The 26,013-nt window shown below is 44.9% G+C and overlaps 1 protein-coding gene across 10 annotated transcripts in view; it reads right to left on the bottom strand.

Annotated features, from left to right (window-relative positions):
- The window catches only part of PASK (PAS domain containing serine/threonine kinase), a 1,088,660-nt gene that overhangs the window by 934,887 nt on the left and 127,760 nt on the right, over positions 1–26,013 (bottom strand). For all 10 annotated transcript variants that reach the window (XM_069213654.1, XM_069213650.1, XM_069213651.1 and 7 more), the window contains one exon: positions 20,132–20,358. In XM_069213654.1, the coding sequence (XP_069069755.1) occupies positions 20,132–20,358 (227 nt within the window). The remainder of the gene's footprint in view (positions 1–20,131; positions 20,359–26,013) is intronic.

The raw sequence follows: 26,013 nt of genomic DNA, 5'->3' as shown, positions 1-26,013 counted from the left end.
ATGGGCGGAGATCTCAAAGAAAATAAGGGCAAGTAACCTGCAGATAAGCTTGTCAGGCTCAAGGGTGTATTTTAAAGATATTCAGGCGTTGATAGATGGCTCAGGAAGCTGTACACGCTATCTTTATACAAGGATAGTTTACAAACATAAGTTAGTTTAGGTTATTGGATGCCATACCACGAAACTGGAGGAATTCGTGACCGTCACCATCCACTGTGTGACGTTGCATGAAAGAAATAAAGAATGGTGAATCTAGATTCTGGGATGGCAAAACATGCAGCAGTGTGAAGGGACGTTCAGCCAAAGACAAATGCTCCTTGTAGATACAGATATACAGGGAGTGCAGAATTATTAGGCAAATGAGTATTTTGACCACATCATCCTCTTTATGCATGTTGTCTTACTCCAAGCTGTATAGGCTCGAAAGCCTACTACCAATTAAGCATATTAGGTGATGTGCATCTCTGTAATGAGAAGGGGTGTGGTCTAATGACATCAACACCCTATATCAGGTGTGCATAATTATTAGGCAACTTCCTTTCCTTTGGCAAAATGGGTCAAAAGAAGGACTTGACAGGCTCAGAAAAGTCAAAAATAGTGAGATATCTTGCAGAGGGATGCAGCACTCTTAAAATTGCAAAGCTTCTGAAGCGTGATCATCGAACAATCAAGCGTTTCATTCAAAATAGTCAACAGGGTCGCAAGAAGCGTGTGGAAAAACCAAGGCGCAAAATAACTGCCCATGAACTGAGAAAAGTCAAGCGTGCAGCTGCCACGATGCCACTTGCCACCAGTTTGGCCATATTTCAGAGCTGCAACATCACTGGAGTGCCCAAAAGCACAACGTGTGCAATACTCAGAGACATGGCCAAGGTAAGAAAGGCTGAAAGACGACCACCACTGAACAAGACACACAAGCTGAAACGTCAAGACTGGGCCAAGAAATATCTCAAGACTGATTTTTCTAAGGTTTTATGGACTGATGAAATGAAAGTGAGTCTTGATGGGCCAGATGGATGGGCCCGTGGCTGGATTGGTAAAGGGCAGAGAGCTCCAGTCCGACTCAGACGCCAGCAAGGTGGAGGTGGAGTACTGGTTTGGGCTGGTATCATCAAAGATGAGCTTGTGGGGCCTTTTCGGGTTGAGGATGGAGTCAAGCTCAACTCCCAGTCCTACTGCCAGTTCCTGGAAGACACCTTCTTCAAGCAGTGGTACAGGAAGAAGTCTGCATCCTTCAAGAAAAACATGAATTTCATGCAGGTCAATGCTCCATCACACGCGTCCAAGTACTCCACAGCGTGGCTGGCAAGAAAGGGTATAAAAGAAGGAAATCTAATGACATGGCCTCCTTGTTCACCTGATCTGAACCCCATTGAGAACCTGTGGTCCATCATCAAATGTGAGATTTACAAGGAGGGAAAACAGTACACCTCTCTGAACAGTGTCTGGGAGGCTGTGGTTGCTGCTGCACGCAATGTTGATGGTGAACAGATCAAAACACTGACAGAATCCATGGATGGCAGGCTTTTGAGTGTCCTTGCAAAGAAAGGTGGCTATATTGGTCACTGATTTGTTTTTGTTTTGTTTTTTAATGTCAGAAATGTATATTTGTGAATGTTGAGATGTTATATTGGTTTCACTGGTAATAATAAATAATTGAAATGGGTATATATTTGTTTTTTGTTAAGTTGCCTAATAATTATGCACAGTAATAGTCACCTGCACACACAGATATCCCCCTAACATAGCTAAAACTAAAAACAAACTAAAAACTACTTCCAAAAATATTCAGCTTTGATATTAATGAGTTTTTTGGGTTCATTGAGAACATGGTTGTTGTTCAATAATAAAATTAATCCACAAAAATACAACTTGCCTAATAATTCTGCACTCCCTGTAGTTCAGTTGGAATCAGACAGAAATATTTATTTAGTATTGGTTTACTGCTGACAGGCTTCTGAATGGTTGCTTAACCGGTGCCTTTTTTCCCTCGGAAGTCATATAAAGTTTTACATCTGAGTGCCAGGGCATCAGTGACATATTTTGAAACAGAAAAAGTTTCATTCTGTTCATCATGATGTGTGTTGCAGCACAGAAGGATCTAACTGATCATCTCAGTACTACATACCATTCCTCACACGAGGGAGTCTTGGCTGCTTTGCAGCAGCAACTGATAACCCTAGACTGCCCAGAATGTGCAGTAAAGTGCTGGGTACCATCATGGCTATGGTCCGAGTCATGGTCCGACTAGGACTCACCAAACTGGAGCTCACCCACATTTTGGAGCCTTCAGGAGCATAAGAGGAGTTGGGAGCGAACTCCTGTTCAAAATGTTTGCTCTCCTCAGAGGGAAAGAAATCTGGGTCTTTTAAACATTGTTCAGATTCTAATCAGGTTGTGATCCTTGATCCTTTTTACACTTCTTTCTTTGCTCAGGAATATTATTTGTAAAGCAGGAGGTAGGATCTGTGTTTTAAATGGTGCCTGGCTACTGCTCATGTAGCCAACTTCCATTCTTATTCATTTGAAATAATTTTACTCATTTGACAGTATCCCTGCCTTGTGCTTGTTGCCATTTAAATTACTAGATTTTCTTTAGTTACTCCCCCTCTTTTGGTGCACCCCACTGCCTCTCTGGCTAGGTAAATGCTGGTCAGCTATCTAAAATCTGTAGGCTCAACTATACTTACAATTTGAGAATCTCTCTCTCATATCTACTTATCGAAACACTGTTAGACGCTGCACTCCAACAAACACCTTCTCTTATCACTAATGTTCGACACCAAAACACTTTTCCCACATAGGATCCCAACAAATACAATACTTAGTCAACCACTCTCCACCAAGCTATACTGAGCTACCCAACCGAAATGCACTTTGGCACCCCTTAAAGGGGAAGGACAAGCTATATAAATAATACAATACAATTCAATGCTGCACATGAAGGAGGCATGCAGCAGCTCTTCTAGATTATGAATAAGTATGCGGGTGACCAGGGACAGCCTGGTGTAGTTACGATGGTTGTCTCACTTCTTCAAACCTAACTGACCTTTCACCCAAGGAGTACTATGCTGGGTACTTTAGGCTGCACCTTATTTATTGATTGATTGATTGATTTATTTATTTACTTACTGCAGCTCTGTAAGATACCGGGCTGCAATAGGATATTATGTCAAGGAAAAAAAAGAAACAAGAGAAAGTAAAAATGAATCCAAGTCATCTATATCGAGCAACGTCCACTTTAAAAGGCTCTAAATCACGATTCACTAACTCTCAGCACTAAAATGTAACTCACTTGCTCTCATTTAATGAAAAAGTAATGGAAAATGCAAATACATTTGTCACTGTTGCCTATCCCAGAAATGTAAATTAAGCACTCCCTGGAGGAAGCCTCCAGCATTGGGAACAAAACGTTTTACTCAAAACTGGCACAGGGGCATAGCTTGGTCAGTAAAATTTAGGGGGTATAAGCTTCAGATGTTCCAACAATAACGCTGGCTTACCTTGTTGAAATACATTACGAGAACAGGGACACGAGGGAGGGCTTAAGAGGCAGTGAAAGGAGAGAGAAGTGCAGATTGTTAAGCGTTCAATACTTTTCAAACTAACTATGCTTTAAGAGAAAGGGAGAGGTTTTTGTCATTGTGGGCATTCAAAAATCCAGGGTGAAATCCAACAGGTACCTCACCATACCAGACTAAAAGCATCTGCACATTATCAGTGTCGTTCGTACCGGAAGTGACATTGTGATTTCCATATAGGCTCCATCCAAGCATGCAGACATTAGTTACTTTTCTCGACTTTCACGTCAGAAGAACAGGACCATGAAGTGCACTGACCACTTGTGTGAAAAACTAGGGCCCTGAAAGGGGTCAGCCCTATCCCTAGAAATCCGTTAGCAGAGTGGGGAGGATGAGTGGGTCGGTAAGAAATCTGCAGCTAGATATAGGCCCTCATTACGACCCTGACGGTCGGTGATAAAGTGGCGGTAATACCACCAACAGGCTGGCGGTAACTGCTGCTAAATTATGACCATGGCGGAACCGATAGACAGCCAATGTACCACACTGACCGAAAGGGAGGAAACAATAGGCACCACGGCAGTAGCTTCCACAGCCAGGCGACAGACAAAGTACCACCCACCATATTAAGACACATCACTCCGCCACCTTTTCCAGGGCGGAACCAACGCCAACAAAAGGCTGGCGGAAACAGAACACAAAAGTCAAATGACTTACCATTGGAGACACAGTGAAGAACCATGCCGCCATGGAACCAGAACTGCATGTCTTCCCGATGCGTCATGCTCCACCTGGAACACCAATGCCGGCGAAGATGAAGACGGTGAGTACAGCCGTCTAGCACACAAGGGAGGGTGGGAGGAAAGCGACAGTGACACACTCGCACAACACACACACCCACACACAACCAGCCCCACAAGAAAAACAATTTGTCCCCGCTAATCGGGAGAATAATGCAAGGACAACAGGAATTGACTAAAGTGATTGTAATCAGTTCAACAAAAAAATAATCAATAAGTCGATGTGGCAATGCAACATTTATGTACAAATAAGGAACACTGCCCAGTCCATAGTTTCTAGGGGCAACATGGCAAAGTCCAAGGCCCCACTCGAATCCTGCCCCAAAACGAAGAAAACACTGCAGGGGCATCAGTTGGCAAATAGGTAGGCACCTTAGGGGGGGGGTGAAGCATCCCAGCCTGATGCGGAAACAAGACCACTGGTTCTGGAAGGGGCAGCATGCCCTGTGCTTGGTCCTGGGGAGTGCAAGGCCACAGTCTCCCAAGTGGGTGTCTTTCCCACTGGTTCTGAAGGGGCAACCTGCCCTGCACTTGGTCCTGGGGGGTGCAAGGGAACAGCCTCATGAGTGGGTGAATACCCCACTGGTTCTGGAGGGGGCAGGCCGCACAGCAACCCATGAAGGCTGGACTACAGGGCACTGTGGTGGTGGTTGTGGGAGGCTCCTGCTCAGCCCCTGCACCATCCGATGGTTGCAATGCGATGGTGGTTGTGGGAGGCTCCTGCTCAGCCCCTGCACCCTCCGATGGCTGCACTGTGTTGGTGGCTGTGGGAGGCTCCTGCTCAGCCCCTGCACCCTCCAATGGCTGCACTGTGGTGGTAGTTGTGGGAGGCTCCTGCACCCTCCGAAAGCTGCACTGTGGTGGTGGTTGTGGGAGACTCCTGCTCATCCCCTGCACTCTCTGGTGGCTGCACAACCATGGCTGGCGGTGGGGGATCCGTGACAGCTGCTGGTGCAGGCTCCTTCCCCTTCTTTGTGGCTGGTGCAGGCTCTTTCCCCTTCTTTGTGGCTGGTGCAGGCTCCTTCCCCTTCTTTGCGGCTGATGCAGGCTCCTTCCCCTTCTTTGCGGCTGATGCAGGCTCCTTCCCCTTCAGTATTTGTGGCCTGGAATCCTTTCCACCAAGATTAGGTGCTGCTACCACTGGGTCCCTGGACTGTTTGGCTGAGGTGCTTGGCTGGGTCCTTGCTACCCTGCCCATTTGTGCAGGACGGGGAGAGGGGAGGGGTAGGGAAGAGGTCAATTGTGGAAAGGAAAAGCTTTTTAGGGATGTTGGGGCAGGAGGAACAATGGGAGTGGAGGATGAGGGAGTGGTTGGTGGAGGTGTTTGTCTGCTGAATTTGGGTGCAGGTGCATGGGCTGTATGCTGTTGTGAGGTGGATGGCTGCTGGGTGTCTGAGTGCTTGCGTTTGAGTCCTTTAGGAGGGGGGAAGACAGAAACGGTGAGAGGACACAGGGGACAAGTGCATGGATGTTGTGGTGGTGTTGGCTAGTGAGGTGTGTGTTCTGCTTGGTGTGGTGATGTTATTGGTAGTGGATGGTAATGTAGTGCATGCAGATGTGAGTATGGACGTAACTGAGAGGGAGGTGGAGGAGGAAGAGGAGGGGGGAGACAGTGGAAATAGTGGATGTTGTTGTGTCTGTAAATGAGTAGTGTGTGTGAGTGCCTGTGGGATGAAGTGTGGTGCTTGTGTTTGCCTGCGACACTCTTGGGTGTTATCTTGTGTGCATGCTCATCTGCCTGTGTGCTTCGGATGGGTTGGGGTGAGGAGAATACGATTGGGAAGTGTAAGTAAGTTAGTGGGGAGGGGGGTTTGGTAGAAACAGGGACAATGGCTGCCATCAGAGAGGAGGCCAGACCCTGGATCGATCTCTGTTGGACCGCAAACCCACCATGAATGCCCTTCAGGAATGCATTAGATTGCTGCATCTGGCCTCCAGCCCCTGAATGGCATTCACAATTGTTGATTGTCCTACAGAGATGGATCTCAGGAGGTCAACAGCCTCCTCACTCGGGGCAGCAGGGTTCACTGGGACAGGGCCTGAGGTGACTGGGGCGAAGGAGATGCCCACCCTCCTGGGTGAGCGGGCACAGGCAACTCGCTGAGGGGCTGCTGGGAGGGCGGTGCTGGTACGCGGCGTCGCGGATGTACCTGCAGCTGGGGTGGTCAAAGAGGTGTCCGCCAGCACCAGGGAGCTCCCATCGGCAGAGGTATCCATGTATGAAGTGTCCCCTCCAGTCTCTGCTGTAGTGCTCCCCTCGCCCTCCGTCCCACTGGTGCCCTCAGTCGGTGGACTCTGCCTCCAGGGTCCTGTGGGATGCAGCTCCCTCTGTCGCCGGTGCCTCTGCTCCTCCGCCAGATGATGCTAATGCACATAAGGACAGGATGACAAAACAAGAAAGGGGGAAGAGAGACAAAGGATACACAGGGTCAATGACTGCACCAACACCACAGTTGGAGTACACAGCACCCTCACACACAGGGAACAGGCCTACGCACTATGCATTGCACTACCAGTGAAATGGCTACTCAACAAGGAATGAGGAGGGGTACATACCGCCAACTGCAGCACACCTGGGACCCACGCAGCCCTGACCAGTAGTGAATGCTAACAAGCTAGGCAAGCAGTATTTACCCTTCAGACCCTTAGCCACCAGAGGACCTACGCTGCTATGTCTGGCCTGGCCTAGCCTAGGGGCACCCACTGACACACAACCACCAACCGGATACCACCCCTCCAGCCGTGAGCATCAATGATGGCCATTGTACTCACCCCCTTGTGGCTGCTGTGATGTCCTCGAGCGCTCATCCTGCTCGGTATAGGCCACCACCACTATGCAGGTCATCAGGGGGGTCAGGGTCCGACAGGCACCCCTTCTTTGTTGGGAGGCCATCCCCAGCTGTGCCTCCGTATTCTTCCGTGCCCAGCATCTCAGGTCCTCCCACCGTTTGCGACAGTGGGTGCTCTACCTGCCATAGACCCCCAAAGGTCCGCACCTCCTTGGCAATGGCACACCATATAACCTTCTTTTGATGGGTGCTGACCTGCAGAGGCAATACAGACAGGAGAACACCATTAGACAAAAAGTCCAGCCAGTAACACAAATGGCCCACCATACCCGGTTCCATCACCATTGGCACACACGTAGCCCAGCACACAACGTATACCCCGCCAAGTGGACATCCTCCCACCCCCCTTACACGATGCCTTCACACACAACTCCATGCATTCATGCCACATGCATCGTGCCCACAGTGTACTCACCTGTTGGTCTGTGTCAGGAATCCCCAAGGTGCCTCCTGCATTATCTGTCAACATCCCCAGGGATTAGGGTTAAATCATATCTCTGTTCTTGGTTAAACCTTCATGTTTCTAAGTAAACATGATGTGCTGTGTTACACAATTGGTTTTATCAATGCTTGTTTTACCAATGCTTGTTTGCTGAAGTGAGCAGGTGTACACATGTGCTTCTAATTGGGTGTGGTGTAGACATGTGCTTCTAATTGGGAATGGTGACTCATCCACATGTGGAAACTCAACTGCTTTCCTGATTGGCTATAAATTGCAGAGTGAAGCAAGCCTCCCTGCTTGGCTTTGTTTTGCTTCCTGATCTCAGCATCTGATTTGGCAGTCCAGCTCCTGCTGTCATCCTCGTATTCAGAACGTTTGAGGCAATTCTTTTCTTTGTTCTTGTAGCAGCTGACACCAGGCATTCCTCCAGCACTCCGGAAAAGACTGCAGCTAAGTGACTAGTATTCTACAGGGAGTTTTTTCTTTGAGCTCTTCACTTTCCTAGAACAGCGGGTGTATTTTAGACCTCGTGCTTATCTTGAAGAGACAAATGCATTTCTGAACTTTCTACATTATTATTGTAATTACTTGCCTAAATGTGCTTCAGGAAATCCGCTTGAGCTCAAGTACTACAAAAAGTGAGAGTGCAATTTTAAAAGAGCATTTATGTGACTTTTCTTTATCTAATATCGTAACTCTTGGATTTAAATTGTGACATTCATGCCTGTGTTTCAGGTTTTAGGAATTTGCTTTTGGAGGGTTTTTCCACACATACAGTGAAACCAAACCAAACTGTGACACCCTAACTGTTTAAACCCAGAGTGGACATTTGTATTTCTTGGATTGTTTTGTTCCTTTTAGTTTAAACCTATGCATGCAGGAAAGTTATACATTATGGAATTAATTCCCTTGTTTGTCTTTCTTATGTATGATAAGTGCAAACACAGTTCTAATTGTAGTGTGCAACAGTGAATCTCTGTAAAGCCAGCCCTAGTGTCACAGTACTTATTGTTATGGTACTCAGTTTGGGTTTTTGGTAATGCAGTGTTAGTAATTGTGCCAACAGTTATTATCCAAGAAAAGTGCTGGGGCATCCCGGTGTTCTTCTACCGCTCCCATGCCCATATCAGAAAGAGAGATTCAGTTTCTAGGAAGTTGAGTCCACTAACTCTACTACCACTCTGTCAACAACGACCTGCCCCCCGAAGATACAGCGTGCCTGGCTGTACCGGCAAGACGTGGCAGTGTTTTGTCTCTTTCTCTTCCATTCTCCCTTTTGTTTTGGGACACCTGCCGGGGTTTCTGTGTCCACCAGGAAGTGTCGAGAGGTGTTCCAGGAGGTCAGGGGGGGGCATACCATCGCCCCTGCAGACATCCTGCTTTTCAGGTGAGTGGCCCAGTCTCGACAGTCTGGAGGCCTATACAGCAGTACGTACTGGGGTAGGACCCCATCCACCAGTCGCTCCAACTCCTTAGAAGTGAAGGCTGGGGCCCTTTCCCTGGTCACACGGGCCTTGGTGGGTTCCAGACACAGGTCACAGCAGTACATGCAGTGTAGGTCCTCTACTAAGGAAGGTCAGGAAACAAGTGAGGAATCAGTTAGACAACTGCAGTCACGCCTGCGGTGATGCATACCGTCACCGCCGGCGTAGATCACCATTGGCCACTGTACCCCATGGGGCCCAATTATAGCCAATGAGGAGTTGCACAGAGGTTCATGACCGCCTACAGCCACGGCACACAACATCAGCGGCATTACCTCACTTCCACCTATCCCTCCACACAGGACAGGTGGACACCATTTCAAGATGGAGGAGGGCTATGGATTAATGCTGTGTCACAGGATAAATGGGCACATACTTGACAAATTACACTGTCCCATAACATTTTTGCAAATTTCGGGCTGCTGTTGTGGCTCCATTGTTCAGTTTGTGACAGCCTCCTCACTCTTTTGTCCCTTAGCTACCTGCCACTGGGGACGAACAGGAGATGGAAACGTACCCCCGTGTACAGACCCCTGGTGGACTTGGCTACACTGGAGGACAGGCACATTATCCTCACCTACAGACTGGACGGGGCCACAATCAGAGCTGTGTGCCCAAATGGAGCCTGACCTGATATCTGCTGTCAGTCACCCCACTGGGACCCCCCCCTCTTGTGCAAGTGCTATGAGTTCTCCACTTCATGGCAACTGATTCTTTCCAAGTGACAGTGGGCTTGGCAGCAGGAATGTCACAGCCAATGTTCTCAAATGTGCTAACAAGAGTGTTGTCTGCCCTGCTAAAACACATGTGCAGCTACATTGCATTCCCCCAGGTTGAGGATTTGGCCACTGGGAAGGCCGGCGTGTATGCAATGGGACATATCCCCAAAATAATTGGTGAGACTGACGGAACACACATTGCATTTGCCCCTCCCCCACCAGAATGAACAGGTGTTCAGGAATCCTAAGAGTTTCCACTCCATGAATGTGCAGATGGTGTGCTTGCGGACCAGTAAATCTCCCACGTCAATGCAAAGTATCTTGGGTCAGTGCATGATGCCTTTGCCCTGAGGCATAGCAGCATCCCAAATGTGATGTCCCAAACAGAGGAACATGGTGTGGCTAATAGGTGAGCCCTGGTTCCTCTCCAGTATATGTTGGTGTTTGCCTATGGTGTTGGCCATATAGGATAGTGTGGGGCTATATGTTGTCCCCCAATATTTGCAGGTGACTCTGGTTACCCAAACCGATCATGACTGCTGACCCCTGTGAGGAATGCCAGGACAAGGTCAGAAGAACATTATAATGAGGCACATGGGCGAACCAGAAGATCACTGAAAGGACCTTTGGCCTCCTGAAGGCCACGTTCAGGTACCCCCCCCATCTGACAGGTGGATCTCTGTGCTACTCACCCAAGGTCTGCCAGATAGTAGTGGCATGCTGCATGTTAAAACAACCTGGCCTTCAGAAGTCATGTATCTTTTCTGCAGGAGGAGGAGATTGGAGATGCCCCTGTGGACAGTGAGGATGAGGAGGCAGAGGATGTGGACAACAGAACATCTGTGATCCGTCAGTACTTCCAATGACACAGAGGTGAGACAGTGCAATTTTACAGTTCTATGACTTTGGTTGTATTCTGTGTGGCAATGGCATGCTGGCATTTCCCACATCTTTGCCCACTTACTGTTCCCTTTGGGTAATTCATTTTGCAGATGTTGGTGATTTGACAAATACTCCTGGTGTGATCACAACAGCCAGCTACAGGTCATTAATTCTATGCTCATTCTATGTACAGTTCATTTGCAATGGTTGTAGCTGTTTCAATCAATACATATCTGTAATACATGACATACTCAAAGTCGATTTTTAACAAAGGGTGTTTATTGTGGTGCTAATATATAGAGGGGAAAGTGCAATGGGATGGGGTGATGATGGAGGAAAGTCTAGGTTATTGTTCCAGTCTGTTTGTAGCACAGGTGCATTGTCCAAGGGGACATAGGAAGGGGAGCAATGGTAGTTCAAGGAGGACAGGGTGACAGAGTGGGACACAAGGGGGACAATCAGGAGAGTCTCATTTCCTGGCGGTGGTCTTGTCAAGTGTCTCTGGCTTCCGTCTGGATCGCAGGGAACTTTGCAGGGTGGTTCACCTTCTGCAGGGGGAGGGGTGCTGGTGGCCTGTTGGTCCTGTGGCGGGACCTCCTCGTCACTAGCAGCAGCGGAAGTGGAGGGCTGTCCAGATGACTGGCTAGTGGCAGGGGCCCGCTAGTGTGACACTGCCTCCGTCATAATGTTGTCTATAAGCAGGTTCCCGGGAATTTAGTGTGCCGGGCTGCCGCTTACTAAGAGCACTCCAGTTCACAGTTGTTTTCTACCGCGCATTTAGTTGATGCATATTTGCATCTTCTGCCGCAAGGCACCTTCTCCATTGTCCTGAAGAAGCCGGATTCTTTAAGGCCGAAACGCGTCGACTGTTATTTCAAACGAGTGACCAACGGAATTCCTGAATTATTGGATTTATAACTTGGGGATTGTATCGGACTTTTTTCCAGTGATCGGTTTTTCTCACTGAGGCCAGATACTTTCTTTGGATTACGGTCACTACCCGTTTCTGTTACTGCTTGCCACTGGATGGTTTAAGCAGCCTTTTGCTTTATATATTACGATGCCCGAATGTATTTGTTGGGTGTGGTGCTTTATGTCTAAGACTTGTATATATTTAGATTTTATCTGGTGTTTTAGTCTTTCTAGCTGCACAGGTAATTCGTTGACACTATGATTTAATTATTTTGACTATATTAAAAGAAATTAAGTTTCAGTGAGAAATTGATGTTTTCGCTTGGATAGTTGTGTCTTCATTTTTTCCTTCTGGATATCTTCCTTGTTGTCCGTCATAATGTTGGCCATGTCTGCCAGCACCCCTGCCATGGAGATCAGTGAGTGGTTGATGGCCTGCAAGTCCTCCCTGATCCCCTGATACTGTCCTTCCTGCAGCCCCCTGCTCCCCCGCACGTTGTCTAGGATCTGGCCCATTGTGTCCTGGGAATGTTGATAGGCTTCCAGGATCTCAGAGAGCGCCTCCTGGAGAGTTGGTTCCCTGGTCCTGTCCTCCCCCTGGCACACAGCAGTCTTCCCAGTATCCCTGTTGGCCTGTGCCTCTGTCCCCCGAACGGTGTGCCCTCTGCCACTGACCCCCAGGTCTCTGATTGTCTTGTGTGTGAGGTGTAGCATGAGGTCCCTGTACAGGTGGCCACACTGCTGATTGACGTGTCCTGAGGACAGAGGTTTGGGGACGCTGGGTGGGTGCTGTGGTGTTGGTGTCTGATGGGGGAGGTTCTATGGTGGTCTGTGACTGGTCTTGGGTGACCGGCTGTCCAGTGTTCCCTGATGGGCTTGGTGGAGAGTCCAGATCCTGAAGACAAGAGTTACTGTCATTACTATGGGCCTCTTCTGTTGGGAGACTGAATAGTGATGGCACCTCCTCTCCATTGACATTGGCAGGGGTACTTGTGGGGATGTAAATGATATATTATGCTTCATGTGTATGACCTATTGTACATCCCTGGCTTCCCCTCTATGGTTAATGTTGCCCTGCCAGCTTTTACTTGTTTATGGTGGTGTATGGTGGGATTATAAGATTCCCTATGCTGTGCATACTTTAGTGATGAGTGTCCATGCAGGGCTGTGAGGGGTGTTCATGCATTGGTACAGCATGCAGGGCTTGGCATTGGGATTAGTGCGATGTGATGGGGGAGTGTGTGGGATGGAGTGGAGTGATGGGAGCAAGGGTGAGGGTATGTGATGGCATGCAGGTAAGGGGGGGGGGGTAGTTGTTGAAAGTTGACTTACCAGAGCCCAGTCCTCCTCCGACTCCGGCCAGGCCCTCAGGATGCAGTATTGGCAAGTCTTTCTCCTCCCATGCTGCGAGTTGTGGGGGAGGAGGTGGGGGTCCGCCGCAAGTCCTCTGTATAGTGAGCTGGTTTCTTGCTGTAATGGAACGTACCTTCCCCCATAGGTCGTTCCACCTCTTCCTGATGTCGTCCTTTGTTCTGGGGTGCGGTCCCACGGCGTTGACCCTGTCCATGATTCTCCACCATAGCTCCATCTTCCTAGCTATTGATATTTGCTGCACCTGTGCTCCAAATAGCTGTGGCTCTATCCTGATGATTTCCTCCACCATAAACCCTTAACTCCTCCTCAGTGAAATGGGGGTGCCTTTGTGGTGCCATGGGTGTTGTGTGTTGGTGAGGGTGTGTTGGTTAATGTATGTGGGGTGTGTGATGTGGGGTGTGTGATGTGGAGTGTGTGAGGGGTGTATGGGTGTGAGGCTCTAGTTGTGGCAGTGGTCTTGGTGGCAGTCTTGTGCCAATGATTTGTATTTGTAAGGGGTTGTGGGTAATGTGTGTGTTTTATAGTAGTGTGGTGTGTGTATGGGTGTCGGGTGTGTGTTGTCTGAATTGGCCAATGTGGTGGCGTTTTGTCTGTGGGTGTCCATTGTCAGTGCGGCGGTATGTACCGCCAATGGTTTACCGCCGTTGAATGCCCGCTGTGGTGATTCATGGGTCATAATGTGATGGGGTTGTTCCGTTGACGTAGCGGTGTGGGTTTTGGGACCGCCAGTTTATCACTCACCTTTGGTCTGGTGGATTTGTTTATGTGGCTGTATTCTATTGGATTGGTGTGTGTGTGTGTGTCATAATATGGTGAACGGATATCTGCCGCCGCAGTGGTATGTTGGCAGCCGTCTGCATGGTGGTAAGCGGGATTTACCACCAGTGTCATAATGAGGGCCTGAGTCTCTACCAGATAAGGCATTACCGAAGGCAAGTAACTTGTACAAAAAATGTTACATAATATATTTAGACCCTGAGGAATTCCACTTGGATGACGAAACACCGTGGCTGGGTCTGTGTGTGGAATAAGGATTGGCCTAAGAACATCATGAAAATACAAAAAAATGTACAAGCTTCTTAGTCTGGAATCTATTTAGTTTCTGCCCAAGCTTAAGGAAAATGTCTGACATATACAATGTATGTTATGCCTGAAAGTGGTTCCAATGGTTAAAATGTACCTTACTACAATTTCAGTGGTACATATCCCATGTAGAATTCTATTACATGCATTTTATGACTTGCTATGACTAATGACAGCATAGGTTTGTAGAGAAGTTTTATCTTTGTCTGTTGCTATTTCTGGCAAAGATTTTAATTAATCACGGACATAAAGAATTGAACTGAACTATATTACCTAAGGAGTCCTGAACTGGTCACAATAACTGCCTTGTGCAATCATCAGAAGACACTGGATGGCAATGGTATGGAAGCACTCTGCTTCTATGATTGGCCACGCACATTCAACTCCGCTGACTGTACATACTCCTTAGCAGACTTTTAAACCAGCACTTTTGGGGAACAGCCCTACCTTAGGGTACATTGTTCCTTGATGATAGCTTGTAAGCAGGCTTTGAAAAATCATAAAAATGTTACTAGACTTGCAGGTCGAGTAGCTTGAACAATCCATTTGACCTAACTGCAATGTACTTGACCCGGAAACGGGTCTCAAATTGTGTGGTCCTAGGCCAATATTGTATTTTACAGTCGTGTTTTTCTTCATTCTCACATGAGTGCACCTTCAAATAAGTGAGTTCAGCATTTCAGCTATAAACACAAATTCTCTTTTCTTATGAGATACACATGATCCATACATGACTTGCCTCTTAGTTTACTAATAGCTTTGCCATCAGGGCAGGAGTGTTTCTCAGTTTATGTTTAAACACTCACTTTTAATAAATAGATTACTAAAGTTTGATGTGGTAGCACACTTCATTTACAGAAAGTAAATTTCCAAGAAATGTCCAAAAACCTTCCCACTAACTTGCAGCTTTACTGATAAAACTATATAGTGTATTAACAAGCGTTGAAAATTGGGTTTCAGAAAACATTTATCATTTGCACATCATCAAGTAAAGTGTTCGACTTTTTTTTCATCCTAACAAAATATTTTTTCATCACCCAGAAGGACAAAAAAATGGTCTTTCACAGCTTCTGAAATATTTATGAAATGTTTGTAAAGTGGATTTAGTTATATAAATGTTGTGTGTTAGGAAAAACCGGATGCCAAAAGCCTTTCATTTCACATAGGTCACACAGTTCAAGAAGACAAACTGACTTTTGACCTCTGTCTCTGAATACAGAGCAAATCTGACAAGAATAAGATGTAAATACATCTTAATTGGTAATTAAGTTTCTGACTGAACAGAACACCTGTTCTTTGTCCACTCAACGGAAGGGTCCAGGGGAATCTAAAAATAGCTCAACCCTACAAAATAAAACCGCCATACGGTAGATTTTTCGAGCCCTGGTAAGGTGAGGAGAGACTCCATTTTCTAACATGTGATGCCCCAACTTTCATCTCTTCCCCCCATTCTTTCATATTTGCATCGATCTACTTGCTACACAGTCAGATATTGTGCACTACATTTGTTTGCACTAGGAGATCAAAGTTAGCAAATATCTTGCTACTGTGCACTAACAAACATTCAGAAATAGGATCCCACATCCCAAGGCAAAGATTACTTCTAGGATGGAAAAGTCCTCTTCATGGTAATGGACGTGCACCCCTTCCCTGACTGCCCAACTGTACTGATGTCTGGAACCCTAATGCAGATTTTTGTTGTTATAGGTGAACATGGATCATGCATGTGCGCCATGATATAGGCTTGTCTTATGGATTACAGCGTTGTTGGACTGGGTGGAGTGCCCAAAGCGCTACCCTCATAGTAGTCGAAGGTTAATGCCTTCGCCGGGAGTTTAGTAGCACAAGCACAGTGGTGGCAGCATACCATGGAGTGAGGAGTAGGAGTGAACAGGTCCTTTTTAGCCTGTGTCACTGGAATGAGGCTTAAGGCTTACTCACTTTTTCAAGTTCTGCTGCTGTGTGCATAACTCACGCTTGGCCCACATCAGGTTGGTGTAAAGTGCTGTGCAGAGCAAAAGTGGTGTACTTGTGCCAGGGCAGTGCCATACAGGAATAATACAGTACTGAGTAGTGTGTGCATGGTGTATGCATGCGCTGGAGGTGCATGTGCCTATGAGTGGTACAGTACCAAAAGGATGTAGTGCTGTGCAGTGCGTGTGCTGGTTGTATGTGTACCAGTGAGTAGACTAAGTAAAGGATGCAGTGCTGGGTACTTTGTGCATGTTAAATGCATATGCTGGATGAAGGTGTGCCTGTGAGTGGTACAGTACATGGAGGCTAAAGTGCTGTGAAGTGCTTGTATACATGCATTGGCTGTATGTGAGCCGTGGATTAAACATTACATGGCGGCCCAACCATTCTGGGAGACCAAGCCCTGCATGGCGAGTCCAGGACTCTGCAGGCTTCACTCCTACCAGAGTGGGGAAGACTCGTTTCAGGTCACTCACTCCTTAGAGCACAGCGGCGTTAGGACACTGTTGACTTGAATTTAAGAGTCAGAGTGGATTCTTGAGACACTGACTGCTAGTAGGGCATTTCCAGGGTGTTGTCAACAGTGAATGGGGAATAACCACTATCACTAAGATGAGAAGCAAGTGGGACAAGGAATTGCTATTGAAACACTAAAACACTGACCTCAAGGGGAATGGTGCTTATTGTTTGTGAATGTCATAGTTTTCCTTTTGTGTGGTTAACGGTAGAAATAAAATACTTTATAAAAAAAAAAATAAAAAAAAAAAAGAGTACTTGGCTGGAGAGGTATTTATTGCTGAGCTGATGTTCACTTATCTGTATCCACTAAGGAGCTTTAGAGTGCTCAACCAAGTTTACCACTGACAGATAAGTGCAGAAAGGTACTTGGCCCAGTTGCTCAGAATCCATAGCAGTCCGCACCCTTGGACATCAAAAGTAAAATGTCTCATCCCAAATGGTTGGGCCAAGTAGCCCCTGCATGCCCCGTGGCTCTCTGAAAGGAGTTCCGACAATTGCTGCTACTGCTATGTGGAAAACGTATTTGGCACGGTCAGCCATTAGTGTAGAACTGTAGGGTGTTCTGGAGCCTAAGACTGCTGTTAAGTACCCTCCCTTAGTGCGGCCACAGAAAAATTGCCTTCCCCAGAAAGGCAACACAACATTTCCAACAAAATCGGTACACAATCTGGATCTTATAGGCAACCATTCTTTTTGACATCCCAGATCTTTAGGAGATCCAGTTACATCTCCATCTGTACATGCAAATGAGAATTTAGTCTTTTCAACTACAGCTTTTATTCTCCCTGTATTAGACTTTGCTAATAGGATTTGTTGGACCTGGCCCTTTTTGCAGGGTCATCCCAAAATGTTGCCTTCTGTTTCTGAACCAGTTTTTGTTGGCATTAGGACTCTGTGCACTGTTTGCCTGATAACCAGTGGTAAAATTATTGCACTCGCATTAAAACATGGTACAATTGGCCTACACTGAGTTTGTACATTTCATTTACTTGTAGGTCCCTGGTATATGGTACTACATGCACCCAGAGCCTATAAAGTACATGCTAACAGTGGGCTGCAGTACTCATTGTGCCATTCATTAAAGCAGCACTGTAAAACGTGTCTCAGGTCTGCCACTCAGCCTGCAGTGCAGTTTTACTCCGTCAGTTCAACGTGGCAAAATAAACCTTTGCCAGGCCTAAACCTTCCTTCTCAATACTTGTAAGTCATTTTAAAGTAGGCCCTAAAATCTCATAGGGCAGGGTGCATGGTATGTAAAATGTACAACATATGTGTTTTAGTTTTACATGATTCGACAGCGAAAAACTCCTAATGTAATTGTTTCCCACGGTTTCAAGGCATATCTCCTACATATGCTAACACTGGGTTACCCTATGACAATTTTTAAATTGCTTACTTCAGATTGGGAGTAGATAGAGAAATATTGTTTACGTTCAAAGGAATTATAATTTAAAATCCTCTTTAATGTAAAGGCGGAATTTTAGATTAGAATCTTGAAAATACCACTTTTAGAAAGTTGTAATTTTCCTGCCTAAACTTTCTGAGGCCGTTCTAGGAGTTTACAGCTGCCTGGTCTGGTCAATGGTTTCCCCATCAAGAAAGTGCATTGTGCCCAAACAGGAATAATGGGATCTGGGTGTAGGTGGAGCGGGTCTTCCAGGCAGGGTGACTGAAAGGAGCCGCACACTGGCCCTGATTACATTTCAAAGGCCTTTGCCAACAGAACACACACAAAAAAACCTGATAGCAGGCTTGCCCTGCCTTTGTCATCCTAGACAGTGTGGGACCAGGACCAGTGGAAGACCTGTGCAGAACCAGTTTTCAGAGTAGGTCAGGGAATTCCACCACACAAAGGATGATACAAGATTAAAAAAGGAACTTCGGAACCACTCATCAGAACAGTCCTGGACCTGTGGATGGTTCAGAAGAAGGGTTGCCCAGCTGCTGGAAGGTTGCCTTGCTATCTGAAGAAGGAAGATTGCACATGTTTGCCTTGATCCTAGGCTACTCAGTGGAACTCCAAGGTTCAGTTGGCTGACCTCCCATGTGAACTACATTGACCCTACAAGGTTCCAGAGGCCTTTCTGTGACTGCCCAGCATCAAGTAGACCGGACCGTACTTGCTTGAGCCCTGCTGCTGGCTTCTGCTGGAGTGTGTCCTGATCCCCAAGAGGTGTCCTTCAGGTCCTGGACCCCAGACTGGCATCAGTGAGAGCGCCTCCACAAGTAAAGGTGAAAACCCTGAAGTTTTGGACTCTTCGCAATTGTGAAAAGGTTGGTTCGCACAAAGACTCTGCTGCCCAGGATGATCGACAATGCGAATTTCCAGCGAGAACTGCTATTTGCACCAATAGGGACCCGTCATGACGACTGGCAATGGAAGACATAAACTTAGCACTGACAGCAACCATCCGTGACAATCCACCACACAAAGCTCCAGCAACATTTGGATCTTTGAGCTGCAGTAACGGCCATCCGCAACACTCAACCTGCTATTTTCAAGAAAATCCTTCTCCTCACTGCCCCCTCAAACACAAAACAAACTCATTGCACCGGACTTCAGCAGGTAAGTTTTCAGCTGGACTAACATGGTCCATGTACCCCCCCCCCCCAAAAATGCTCCATCACGGTCAACCTGAACTTGCGACTTTCACCCAGTACAGCGTGACCAGATGACTGCAAGTGGCACTTTCTGCTTCTTGGCACTATTTTCACTCAAAACCTTAACATTGAATATCTCCAGTTTGACTGGTTGGCTTTTTGCTGCTCAGGTATCATTCTATTTATCTTTACTCTATTAGTTCAGAATTTTACTTGTGTTGTGTTTACACTTTATCACGGTTTGTGTGCTGCATAAATACTTTACACATTTTCTCTAAGTTAAGCCTAAATGCTTTGTGCCAAGCAACCAGAGGATTAATTTAGTGACTTTTTGTTGTTAACTCTGACAAGGATTATGTTGTTTGCTTGCTTGAGTGTGGGTTCCATAGCTTTCAACCAATTACCCAATTCCTTACAGTGCTTATCTGCGACCATCTCCTGTTAGCCTCCAAAACCAACAGGGCTCTTCCTACAGAATGTTGCAGTAACATTTGTCTGCCATGTTCAGAGAAGATAAAGGAAAGACCTTGTAACCAAACTTTTAATTAGTTGCCACTACCAGAGAGTGTTACATTTAAATCTTTCTGCCAAGCGCATCCACTCACTCATAGAAAAGGTCAGATCTTCCACATCAATAGGTTTAAATGTTACATGCTAACACAGTTTGCACGCTCAGCCTTCTTCTACCTTTTGTGCATTCCAAAATTCTAGAAGGTATGAACGGGAGTTTGAGCTAGGTGAAAAATCAAACAGCTTTAGAACTCACTGTCTTTAAAGCTGAAATATTTTAATTGAAAACCCAGCTTTTTTTAATATTTTTTTTTAACATGTGTAACATTCTTTACTTCCCTTTCAGTTTGTTAATAAGACTCAGTCGATCAGTGCTAAGAGACATTACCAATGATGAAAAAAAGTGTTTTTTTGAAAACTCATTGAAATAACCTGTTAAAAGCTCAGACTCTATAATATACCTGCATTGTCATGGCATCCACAGTGAGCACAGCCTTGTTAGGGTTGCGGGCTGTGGCAGGAGGGCACTGTGTTTTCTCTCCAATTTCAGAAACATTCAGGAGGGAACCACATGAAGCATTAAAAATGGATCCTGAGAAGGAAGGCAGCTCCAGCCGGTTCCAGTCTATGTGGGCCTTACCAGTGGGCCTAGTGGCCGAGCTCAGACTGTAGCTCCTGCATCCATTTCCTGTAAAGGGACATGAGAGGAACAGTCAGATGATGGTAAGCACTTTCACCATGGAGTCCCCATGCAGAGTGTGGCAGGTGAGCAGACAAGAAAATACACACAGAGAGACGAGTATTGATACCTAAACATAGGAAGATGCGCTACGTGACGCAGTAGAGTTACATAGTCTAATAAACCAGAATTTTCTTCACAAAGTACACTGATTTTCTGGGCGGAGCACAGGCAGGAGATTGTACATGAAGAACAGAACATGCAAAACTATGAGAAATGAGTCTCCACAAAGAGCCAGTAGATCTAACAGTGATACCTGCACAAGAAAAAGAGCAAGGCAAAGTAACAGAGATTGATAAACAGATATTGCAGACACATTCACCCTGCACAGAACACCGAAGAGAGGTGATCTAGTATGCATCGATTTTTCTGGTAAACCATCTCTTGTAGAGTTCAGTGCAAACAATCTAATGATGAGCAGATCCACAAATAACTCAAAACCATGGCTATATGAATGAACAACTGCCAAAAAACCTGGCTAATAATGCAATTTAGGCATATGTATACATATTTTAACTTGAGCAGGTATTATGCCAAACAGGCTATAGGGACTCCTAATGCCTTGATGGGTCAACTGTGCTCTAACTTTAACAATCTTTCATAAGATAATTATACAGGTGACCACCTATTTAATTGCCCTGTCAGCCTATCACAGTGGACATGTAAAACTGCCTTGGTACCAATCCTACCATTCTTCCAGAGGAGTCCTGACACGTTGGAAGCAGTGACACATCCCTACCTTTAAGTTTTGGTTTCAAATTTATTTATATAATGATTTGGACCTTCAAGGAGGTCCATGTAAACAAAATAAAATAAAACAAAACAGCAAAGACTTAATCATTATTGTGCCAACATTTCTATAGTACAAGTTAAGTGCATCAATACACAATCTATCAGATTATGTTGATTGAGATTAAAGTGCATCATACCCTCTACTGTATAAAATCATCAATATAAATTTAAAAATGCCTTAAAAAAAAATAATCTGAAAACAAGACATTTCATTTGGGAGATTAAACAATAAATCAAGAGCTTCTTTTGATGAACGTACCATAATGTTAATAAAAAGGGATTTCAACCATTTTTCCTCTATGTCAACAGACTAGGACAAGCAATTAAAATGTGCTTTAGGTCTTGTAAATCAGTTTGACACCAGTCACACACCTTCAAAGTGCCATACCATTTGCGAGTTAGATCCTTTAAAGGCAGTATATTTAATCTTAATAAAATACAGAAACGCTTCACCCCATGTGGAAGATTGCAAGTTAAATAAGGTTGCGGTTTTCCTAAAATAACAGAATTAATTAAAATATTGAATCTCCTCTTTTGGCTGCAAAGCTCAGAATCTAACTGATAGCTTTTACCCCATGTAATATCCTTTAAACACATTTTCAAATGAAGGGGTGATAGAGCAAAAATTGTAGCAAAGTCAAATTTGAACAATTCTAAAGCGTATTTAACATTTCTAAAAAACTGTACTTTCTCTCTCAAAGTGAAGAAAACGTCTTTATAGATGAGATGACTTAAAGACTATCATTGTGAAATAAACTAATTGCCCCCCGGATACTGCTGCTAAGCCCTGAAAAAGGGGCTCCTAGTACCAAGCTACATTCCTAAGGCTGCAGCAAATGACAAGGAATTAAATTACAAGCATGTGCAATGCAACAGGTCTCGCATTTGCTCAAGTTACAACTATTAGCATTGTAAACTCCTTTTCTTGCCATATAAATTTAAAGAAAAAACAAAAACAGAGTGATCGCACTATGTAAAACCCAACGCGATGGCGCTGCATGGAAAATAAAAAGATAAAGTAGTGCAGAAATCAGGCTGAAAACATGAAGCCTTGTATGTTTTCAGTAGTTGGCCGGTGCGCTCGAGGAGGGCTAAACATCGTATGCATGCCTTTTACTAATGAAGGCAAGCGGATTCTAAAAGGCAAACCCACTAACCAATGAAAGTGACAGGTGTGACATGGGCGTGGTTTAAAGCCCAAAGAGAGACTACAACATGGACGGAGCGTTGTCCGCTCGACCCTAAAAACAGGCATCTTAAAATTTGCCCTTCAGTTCTGTCTGGAAAACCCCAATATGCTACACTTACAAGTTCTATCGCATATAACAAAGTAACAGGTATCTGCGCTTGACAGATTGTAAAGAGATGAGAAAAATAGCATCTATACACCGCCTTGTAAAATGCACCTAACCCCAATGCTTGTAAGCAAGCCCTGCCCATATTGTTTGATATATGCTCATAATCACTAAAGAGCTAGACATCATTTTCCCCAAGAAACAATAGGACTTTACTCGCTCTATCTTCTGAGACCCTACGCACCATAAACATTTGACTTTTTTTTTTTACAGTTTTTTTTTCCTGAAACACACACTATTTGACATTTTGTGACATTTATCTTCAAATAATGTTTATCAGCATAGCCATTAAGCACTGCCAAACAATTATTCAGCCCTTTCAGAGTGAGATTAATGACTACAGTGTCATCTGCATATAAAAAAAACAGATCACTGAACGTCCACCAATACTGGGCGCAAAACCATAACATTTTGCTAAAAGCGCTAGGGAGGTCATAAATATACAATGAAAAAAGTAATGGGGCCAATAAACACCCCTGTGTTAATCCATTTTTCGTTGGGATTTCGGATGACAGATTCCGATCGCCACTCAGCAATATTCTGCACCATGTGGAGGAGTGCAAAGCTATAATCAGATGTAACAAGTTAGCAGGATGCCTACGTTGGATAGCTTCTTCCACAGGATCAAATGATCCAGCTGATCAAAGGCTGTTAAAAAAACCATAAACAGCACCACCCTTAATCGTTACTTATTTTTCATTTATTAACTGCAATGCTGAGATGTTATCTAGAGTATTGTGACCCTTTCTGAAACCAGACTGTTCTAACAGGAGGAACAAATTACTCTCTGCCCAAGTTTTAAGATGCTCTAACAAACATTTCACGAAGACGTCATCAACAGCGTCTCATAAAGCAATTTGCTGATAGTTTGCAGCGGAAGATCTATCACCCTTTTTGTATAAGGGGATAATTACACTCCCATCCCATGACAACAGCACTACACCATTTATATAACAATAATAGAATACAGGATCTTTGCTCAAAGCAATGGTTCCTGCTTAACCTCGGAGATTGGCAACTCATCAGGGCCCATTGCATCGGAGGTTTGCAGGTCCCTGATGAAGGCCTCAATCCTGGCTACTGAAGGGGGACCATAACGATCTACATCAACATTTTGGTCAAATGAGAAATCCATCTCTCTAGAATCATTACAATTTTCTGCAGACAAGGAGAGAATATAATCTCTCTACTTTGCCTCAGATATAGGAGGGGCAAAGGAGGATTTACACAATCCACAACACTCAGAAACAATCATCCAGTATTTGCAAGACTATTTTGTTAGAGTGTCTTCTCTCAAATTGATGCCCGATTGACAGCCTCCTTTCTTAAGCCTGCCTTCAACCACCCTCTTCTCTTTAATAGTGCAATCATTCTACCCCTTTCTTTCACAAATGTGACAAACTGTAACCTTATTAATCTATTAATTTACTTATTCAGGAGCAGCACTGAGGAAGAAATTGTCTTATGAGGTAACCTAGGGTGTTCTAACTGATCACCCTTTACTATCTTGCCCATAAACTCAGAAAAACAATGGAGAATGTACCTACTCCAGTTGTCAAGAAACAGAATGGCCCTTTCAAGTCATTTTTGTAAAGGTATCATTTTTAACTGAAACTAACAAGTTCTCCATGTATATTTATTAAAGGGAGCTCCTTGGCCATCAAAGTTCCAGGCCTCTACAGATGACAAACTCAACTTTAGTGAAAGGGCCAGGATCTTATGATCACTGAATGAGGAGTTGAACATCATCAAATTCACAACAAATTGTGCTTTAGCATAAGAAGCAAAAAAATAATCAATAATAGAACCACCCCTTTGAGATTTGAGTAAATTGAAATGGTAGATTCAACTTAATTGTCCCATTTAAAATCAAATAACCACTTTTCCTCCTACAATTTAATAAAATATAACCCCTTGTATCTGTTTTGACATTTGTTGAACACAATAAAGGCGGAATATTAGAGAACAATTCCCTCTCTAAATCACAAAATAAAGTAACAGAGTGATTAAACACTTTGAAATTTAGGTCTCCCATTAACAGGACTTCATATTCTCCCTCGTTCATCTCAATCAGAGATGAGATCGAACACATCAGTCAAAATTTTATTATAACTCTTGCCCGGGGGAGTATATACGTTCACCACTAAGAGAGGAGTTCTTCTGCCATCTTCTAAAAAGGGATTAACCTTCAAATACCTGAAAAAAATTAGAAGGAGCCTTTAGATTTTGATATTCCCACTTTAACAAATTACTCAAAAGAATGGCAATCCCCCCCTTTTGTGTGTCCTTTCTTAGAGGGTGGGCATGCAGCAGAAGACGGTATAACCCGGGCACAAAAAAAGTAAACTGTACACCAGGTCTCCTGGATGCTGATTAAATTAACATGTAAAGATCGTTACAAAATCTAACTTTTTGGTTGAGTTCACAATTCCTGCTGCATTCCAGGAAACCACTGTAAAAGTATTGCTAGTAACCACAGTGTGGAGCATGGCCCAATGCCCATGCACCATTTAATGTACCTTCTAACCAGCTCCATTTCTCCCGTTCATCTTCCACCCAGGGGGTAGAGAGAGCTGTATCATTCGGTCCCACATAATTGACTAATTTCTCACCATCTGAGATAGAAACATTCCAATTTTTCAGATTAGAAGAAGGTATCTCAGACAAGGGGCTCCACCGAACCTCCTATGTTGGCAAAGCTGGAATAACCATATGGCCACTGGGGAAAGACTTCATTCTATAACGGAATTACATCTATGCCTCTACATTGCAACTGATCACAGCTTTCTAGAATTCAATTCAATCAGTATCCACAGGGGCGAGTGTGGAGCCAACAGCCCCAGAGGAAGGTTTCCCACTCTGCTTCCCCCCTAAAAATAAGTTGGATGACTTAACATTTGACTTAGCAACAATAGGGGCAGTAACAAAAGCATCTGCCCTAGAACTCAATAGGGAGGATGCCACCACTCTAGCAGAAAGCTCATCCCAAGGGGGATGCGGCTCGCCTTTTCCTCACACTGAGGACTGTTTAGTCATTTCTTTCGGTGGCAAAGTTTCTAAGCTTGCCAAGTCCTGGAAAAGAATTGGCTTCTTTTTGTACATCCGCTGCTTTTTTTTAATACAGATATTTTGACCCTTTTCTTCTCCTTATTGCCATTATTTCCACCATTGCTCTTATTAACAAAAACAGCAGAGCCTGATGTTTGCGGGGCTGTTGATCTAAAGACAGGGAATGGTATCACCTCAGGGACCATATCTTTCAACAGAATATCAACTACAATAGAGGTAGGAGAGGTAGTAAAAAGACTTTTTAAAGTGTAAACTGAACTGTCTTGGCAAGAGAGATTCATAACAGTGGCCTTGTGGAATACTTGAGATTTACCAGCCTGAGTTCCCTGTTCACTAGAAGAGGACTGTTTGGAAGGAACTTCAACTGGATTAATTTCCAGAGACACAA

The sequence above is a fragment of the Pleurodeles waltl genome, chromosome 11 (genome assembly GCF_031143425.1).
Source record: "Pleurodeles waltl isolate 20211129_DDA chromosome 11, aPleWal1.hap1.20221129, whole genome shotgun sequence".
Lineage (NCBI taxonomy): Eukaryota > Metazoa > Chordata > Amphibia > Caudata > Salamandridae > Pleurodeles > Pleurodeles waltl.
Note: the sequence above shows the minus strand (reverse complement) of the source record. Positions and strands in the feature narration are given on the sequence as shown.